This window comes from Triticum urartu, chromosome 3, assembly GCF_003073215.2.
Source record: "Triticum urartu cultivar G1812 chromosome 3, Tu2.1, whole genome shotgun sequence".
Taxonomy (NCBI): Eukaryota; Viridiplantae; Streptophyta; class Magnoliopsida; order Poales; family Poaceae; genus Triticum; species Triticum urartu.
Window position 1 is genome coordinate 643,816,697 of NC_053024.1, and position 6,796 is coordinate 643,823,492.

General features: G+C 46.6%; 1 protein-coding gene across 1 annotated transcript; it reads right to left on the bottom strand.

Moving 5' to 3' along the window:
* Positions 1–370: 370 nt before the first annotated feature.
* On the bottom strand, positions 371–1,531 carry LOC125548954 (peroxidase 2-like). Its single transcript, XM_048712465.1, has one exon. The coding sequence runs from the start codon at positions 1,459–1,461 to the stop codon at positions 490–492; it is 972 nt and encodes a 323-aa protein (XP_048568422.1). The 5' UTR covers positions 1,462–1,531; the 3' UTR covers positions 371–489.
* Positions 1,532–6,796: the final 5,265 nt, after the last annotated feature.

Here is a 6,796-nt window from a genome sequence, read left to right on the forward strand (position 1 = left end):
TCAACACATGTTTTTTGTTATTTTGTGTGAACATCGAGGGCATCGCCGGCGAGGGTGAGAAGGAGGATAAGCGGCAACACAAATATGATGCCTCATAAAAATAAAGGAGATGGACCTATTATGGTCTTGAGTGATGGTTGTTGAGTTAAGAGCGTGTGTTATGTTTTCTCTCCCGTTGCAACGCACGGGCTCTTTTGCTAGTAGATATAAAACCATGAAAATTTTGATAAGGCAATGTCATAAATTCAAAATACATAGATATATAGTCCCATGACATGCCATTTTGTAGCAGTGGTAAAGCGATACGAATATGTTTATCGAAGACAAGTCATTTGATATACAAATATTGGTTTGTGAAAATCACATACTGAACATTTACACTTGTATCCAAAACAAAATAATAAGGGAACACTTTACAGTTGGAATGAATTAAAAGAATGATTTACACAAAGACAACGAGTTCACAACTCATAACATCAATCTCATTCGTCAATAGGGTTTTCTGTTCACCCTCCTACAGTTGTTCCTAATCTCTCCGGCCCTTCCGGTCAACGGGCTTATGTTCCCCATTTTGACCATCGAGGCCGCGAAATTCTTGAAGAAGTCCTTCTGGCTTCCGGAGAACCTGCGAACGATCCGTGCGGTGGTCGCGGCGGCAACGGGATCAGACAACATTACCTGGTCGGAAGGGAGAGGGGCGCGGCCACGCAAGAGGTTGCCGTAATACTTGTTGTCGAAGACGTCAGGGGTGACTGTGTCGAGATTCACGAGCGTCTCGTCGTCCTGCCCGGCGCTGCAGTTCCGCTGCGTGAACTGGCATTGCGCCCGCCCAAAGGTGTGTGCTCCTTGGAGGGCGACAAGGTCGGTGTCGTCGAGGCCCAAGTTTTTGAACTTCTCCTGGAGCGTCTCCAGAGAGTCGAAGGGGCTCGGGAGATTGTTGGCGCTCTCGATGTTGGTGGTCGTGCCATCACGGCGGCCCAACGGCACACTCCAGCGCGGCCCTCCAGCCAGCTCGACGGAAATCTCGGAGGCGAGGGCAAGGATGTCGGCGCAAGACACGATGCCGGGGCATGCGTTCTCCAGTGCACGCTTGATGTCGTCGACCACCTTGAACCCGCGTGCTGACCTGTCATTGGCAGGGACCTCCTTCTCGGTCATAATCGCCGGGAGGTCGTTGTCCAACAAAAGCGAGCCGTCACAGCCCTGAACAAAGCAATCGTGGAAGTGAAGACGGATGAGGCTGGCCGGGATGCGCGCGTCGGCGACGCGGGCTTTCTGGATGACGCGCCGGACAATGTCGCCCGCTCCGGGGCACGAGTCGTCGTAGAAGGACGAGCTTAACCCGGCACCGGCATCGGCACCTGCATGACCGTGGGCTCCAAGGCTCAGCGCTAGGACCAGTGCTGCCGTGAGCAAGAGGCTGCAGCGAGCAGCTAACGGGAAGCGAGAGGAAGCCGCCATGTGCACCACTGCACGTTCAGATGGAGAAAGCTAGAATTAATTTGCAAGCTAGCTGCTAGAAGGGAATGAAGGAATATCGCAGCGATGGATGTGAGGAAAACCAGAACGGTATGGAAGCTATATATAGTCTCTCCATTTTGCTTGATGTTGAACTTCTTGGTAGGATTTCATGGACGCGTGTTTGACATGTTCCACATGGCGTTGTCAACTTGAGTATTAGCGCTGCCGTACGTCGCCTATGGCCTACCGCAGCTTTCCTTTGCTGCACGAGGCTGCTCATATTATTTTACTACTGTATATGATTAGCGCCAACAAATTGGAAGAGGTCTTTCTTGATCTAAAAGAAGAGGTCCTTGTCACGAAATATACGAAATATTGTGTTGTACTCCCTCCGTTCCATCCATAATATAAGACCGTGTAATCCTTACATTTCTTCTATCCTTCTCCCATTTCTTTATTTTCTTTAGACAACGAGAGACGTTTTGCTTCTATTTGTATACACGGGAAGTCTTCAACAAGCAACGCTTTTGGTTTAGCCATCCCGCGGAAAGTCTTTTAAGATTTTGTAGAAGGTGGGAAAAGGAAGAATGTGCGCATTTTGTGACTAGTTATTTCTGTAGAAAGTCTCCTTTGACTATGAGTGGTGTGTGTTAAATATAAAAAAAGTTTGAAGAGTAAAATGCAAAAGAAATTGTGTTCTATATCAATTCCACACTTACTGTTTAAAACCCTGATACCCCGACAGAGAATGTTCGGTTTGTACACGAAGTGCATTCAGTTTTTCTCATAATACTTTCAAATTTTTACCACATCCTATCAGGGTCATATAATGACACCATGCCAAGTTTCATCCTTTTCTAAAATCAACTGCATGTTATTTTAAATCAAGGAGTGTTTTTTCTTTTTAATGGTCAGAAAATCAATTAATGCTTTAAGAATAGCAAATCAACCCAGAATAGCCCCAAATTTGATCATGAGACTTTTCACTATGTATAACAAAAATAGAAAAAGTTTGAATGCGAAATGTTGTAAAAAAATGAGTTCTCTATGAAGTCCTAGGCTTCTGTTCGTAACCCTGATACTTTGTCTCAAAGTGTTCAGTTTGTATACAAGGTGCATCAATTTTTTTCCGTAAGGGCATCTCCAACACCGATCCTCAAAACGTCTGCATACGTTCGGACCGCGTTGTCCGGTTGTGTTCTGCTATCCAACACAGGCCTGTAACTGTCTGCCGAGCGGTCCACCCATGTTCTCTCCCGCAAAACGGAGACAAACGTGGGGAAGGGGGGGGCTTTGCGGGTGTCCGGACCGCTGCCACGCCCACGTCTGACCACCCTGGCCCACCCAAATCCCCTCCCTGACCGCACGCGCTTCCCACCGAGAACGGCCAGCGCCGCTGCAGAGCGTCAGTGTCGCATTCGTGCCCGACCAGAGCAGATACAACCTCTCACTAGCATCGGCATCAAGGCGGCATGCCGGCCGAGACATCGCCATTTGCGCCTCTTCCCGGTGCAGGCAACTGTTCCATGTTCAAACGACATGACGGCCATCTGTCCATCCATCTATCGCCCACATTAATGACACGCAGTTGCCGAGGCGGCTACTCCGACACCACATGTTCGTCCCTCTATCGCCCACAATTGCTATACAAACTAATGCCTTGGTCATAGCCGCTGTCATCCACCTCCGATCCCTTTCTCCTCTCTGCACCACTCCCACCATTGCTTTGTTGCGCTCCAATGCTCTATTGGACGGGCTAACGGCGAAGCAGAAGGAGCTGCCGGCTGGCTGGTCGGTAGACAACCGAAGGACGATCCCAATGAATGACATGGGCGGTGATGAGTCGGTGCCACGCTCCTCGTCGACGCCACCATCGTCGAGGCATGTGCCCACTACATGGACATGGTGCGGGACAAGCTGGAGGAGCAATTCCGGGAGGCACATGCCGACATCGCCTACGACCCCTAGCTCCTCCAAGAGCACCAACAGCCGGAGGAGAAGCTCGCCGCCGCTAGGGCCATCGCGCCGGACACGAACCTAGCGGAGCAGGCAGCGCTGCTTGAGTCCTACCACTCCGCCCATGAGATCTGCCTCGCCCGCTGGTGGTACTTCTAGCATAAAAAGGAACTGGAGACCACCTACAAGGAGTTCGACGAGGCGGCGAACGAGGTGTGGGGAAAGACCGACGAAGAGGCGGAGGATATCTCCGGCTCCGCCAACGCCATGCCCCTGCGCCCCGACCACGAAGCAGACACGTCCGCGGGCACCGCCGGCCACGAGGAAGAGTAGAGCACGGTAGGTCGCCGTTGCTTGGGTCCCAAGAAGGCCAACGCTCCTCCCCTCCCATTTTAGCCAAGCTTGGTGGGCTCAACATTGTCGGCCAATTAGCCGCTTGGTGGCAATGTAGAAGCAGACAACTTCACTTCCCGTGGCTCTGAAGGTGGAAGCTGCGGAGGCGTAGCTTGAGAGCAATGGGGCAGAACTCGAGGCGAAGCTTTAGTTCTCAGGGATCATGGCCGGACACGGGGAACAGGCGCCGGCGATCATAGATTACATAAATTAATTATAAGCACCGCTTTTAGTTGATGTGTGTCCAAAATATAATGAAATCCTACATGTTTATATGAAATCCGACCATGTATGAACCAAATTTGCCTGGTTAGTTCGAATTGTTGTCCTAATGTATGCGGGAAGCGTTGGATGGCCACCCCCGCATCCATGTCCGCGGACTGATCCACCCTACCTGCGGGTGGATGCGGGAGGAAATTTACGGGTTGTCGTTGGAGATGCCCTAAGACTCTCACATTTTTACTACACCCTATGAGGGTCATATGATGACATCATAACAAGTTTCATCCTTTCTTGAGATCGTTTGTATATTATTTTGAACCACAGAGTGTTTTTCCATTTCAATAGTCAGAAAATCAATTAATATTCTAAAAATAGTTAATCAAACCAGAATAGTCCCCAATTTGATCAAGAGACTTTTGACAATGCATATTAAACAAAGAAAAAGTTTAAACATGAAATGATGTAAATACATTGAGTTCTCTGTGGCAACTCTGATACTTCGTTTGAGAGTGTCCACTTTGTACACGAAGTGCATTAAGTTTTTCCCTCTCAGTTTTTTATCACACTCTATAGAGATCGTATAATGAAACCATGCCGAGTTTCATTCTTTCAGAGCTCACTTGCATCTCTTATTAAATAGAAGAGCATTTTGCTCATTTTAGTGGCTACAAATTATTTTAATGCTTTAAAATAACAAACAAGACCAATATAATCCCAAATTTGGGCATGACAGGTAGTAAGAAGTTACTTTAAACCCCACAAATAAATGGGAACCAAAATTTAACACTAAACTAAAAAACCCTATGATTACTACAAATGTAGGAAATATTTGCTCTCGGGGCACCCTAGATTGCCCACCACTGTTAATATGCATGACTAGCAGGCCCTCGATGCCACGTGTCGCTACTAAATCTGGGTGTGCATAAGCCTTCGCGGTTCTTGAACATTTCCCATCAAATGCCTAGCCGCCGGGCAACGTCGTTGCCTCCAAAGCCCGCACCCATCACCGAATGGGTCGTCGGTACGTAAGCCACCCCGCCCTTTCCCCTCGCTCATCGACCTTTATCTCTCTAGATGCACAAAACGCGCCGCCGTCAGGGGTAGCGTGTCCAGGCCCATAGCGGTTGCTCACCGCGCCTCCCGAACTGCCCTTGCTAACGAAGAAGAAGTCGTCTGCCACCGCGATCGTTGGGTCCTTGCTCTCCACCCGTTCATGGGCACTGCACGTGTTCGTTTATCACATTAGATGTTCACACGTTTTACTTTTGGAACCCAGAAGGCCGATGTTTAATTTCCTCACCTTTAGATGTGGGGTCGTCGATGCATAAGTCTTGGCGAGGGTTAGGGTCGAAAGCTCGCAGGGACATTTTTGTTACAAGTCGAGTTTAGGGTTCACAGAAATGTTTCTTTTACAAACAAATCAGGTTTGTGTGTGCTCATGTATGTATTGGTTCGTTTAGCAAAGTACGTATATTATTACCTTAATTGACCCCTTTTGATTAAATAGCATATGTATTCAAAAGTTTTCCATTTTTTAAAATTTATAGGTATTCAAGAATGAGTGCCGGCGTTTTGGTGAAACGTTGATTAATATCAGTTTCATCAATTTTCTGACACTCAATTTGTTCAATTTTCAGCAAAGCTCATGCTGATTTTTCCCTTTGATATTTAACCCGTTTAAGCCGCCAGCCTCTTCGCTTTGGTGATGAGCTGAGATGTTCTCAAATGTTAATCTGATAAACTAGTATGTCAAATATTTACTATAGGGGTGCACTTGCAAAGTCATGTTTGACCTTTTCTTGATTGGTGTTTGTGACAATGATTGTATAGAGGCAAACACTTAGAAATTATGTCATTCTAAGACACATGCGAATGATGATTTTTGATAATGTTTGTTGGGATAAAATGAGTCATGCGCATAATAGGATGATGCGCCGAATCTGCAAATCTGACTGCACAAACAACTTGTTATGTGGAGTGACTTTTGGCTCTACTTGGAGGAGGGATCCAAGAAATCAGTGGTAACAATTTTATTTTTTTAGTTTCTTTACCATTAATTATTTACTGCATTTTCTCTATTGTTGTATAGTGTATCCCATGCAACGTTAGGGTGGAGTTCAATGATGCAATAGGTGACATTGTGCTCTTTAAAGATGACACGGAGCGGTCACTCAAAGTTCAAGGCCATAAAGAACAGGAAAGGACCCTCATATGCCGTCGTGTATGCGAGAACTTCATTTCAAAGAATGAGCTCATCGAGAGAGTATATATGCTTTTTCTTGAAAGAAGTCCCCAGATTAAGGATAATCTATATCAGCGACCCTTCTCAGGATGATCCATTATATTCTGCATATTTCTCTCAAAGAATGAATATACTTACTAAGGATGAGACCAACAATGTCTGTGGTAACCCCTCCCACTCACTTAGGACTACATGAATACCTTTTGTGCACCGTTTGACTAAGACAAACATTGTCACACACGTCATGGTATATTTTTTTAGTATTATTTTTTGTGTGCACTATATGGCGATGCCTAATATTTTGTGCTAGTGTGCTCTTTTTGCTTTTAATTTAGGGAATCTTAGAAATTACTTTCTTTTAGAATACAGTACAGACACAGACGCTCATATATACGCGTGCACACTCACCCCTATGAACACACACAATCACACCCTACCCTTATGAGCACCTCCGAGAGACTGAGCGGGCATAACATCTTGAGATTGACGAAGTCACCGCAGACGCCTCGTAGTCGACAGGAA

Excerpts from the sequence above, each read along its gene's own strand:
- LOC125548954 (XM_048712465.1), bottom strand. The coding sequence starts at position 1,461 with ATGGCGGCTTCCTCTCGCTTCCCGTTAGCTGCTCGCTGCAGCCTCTTG.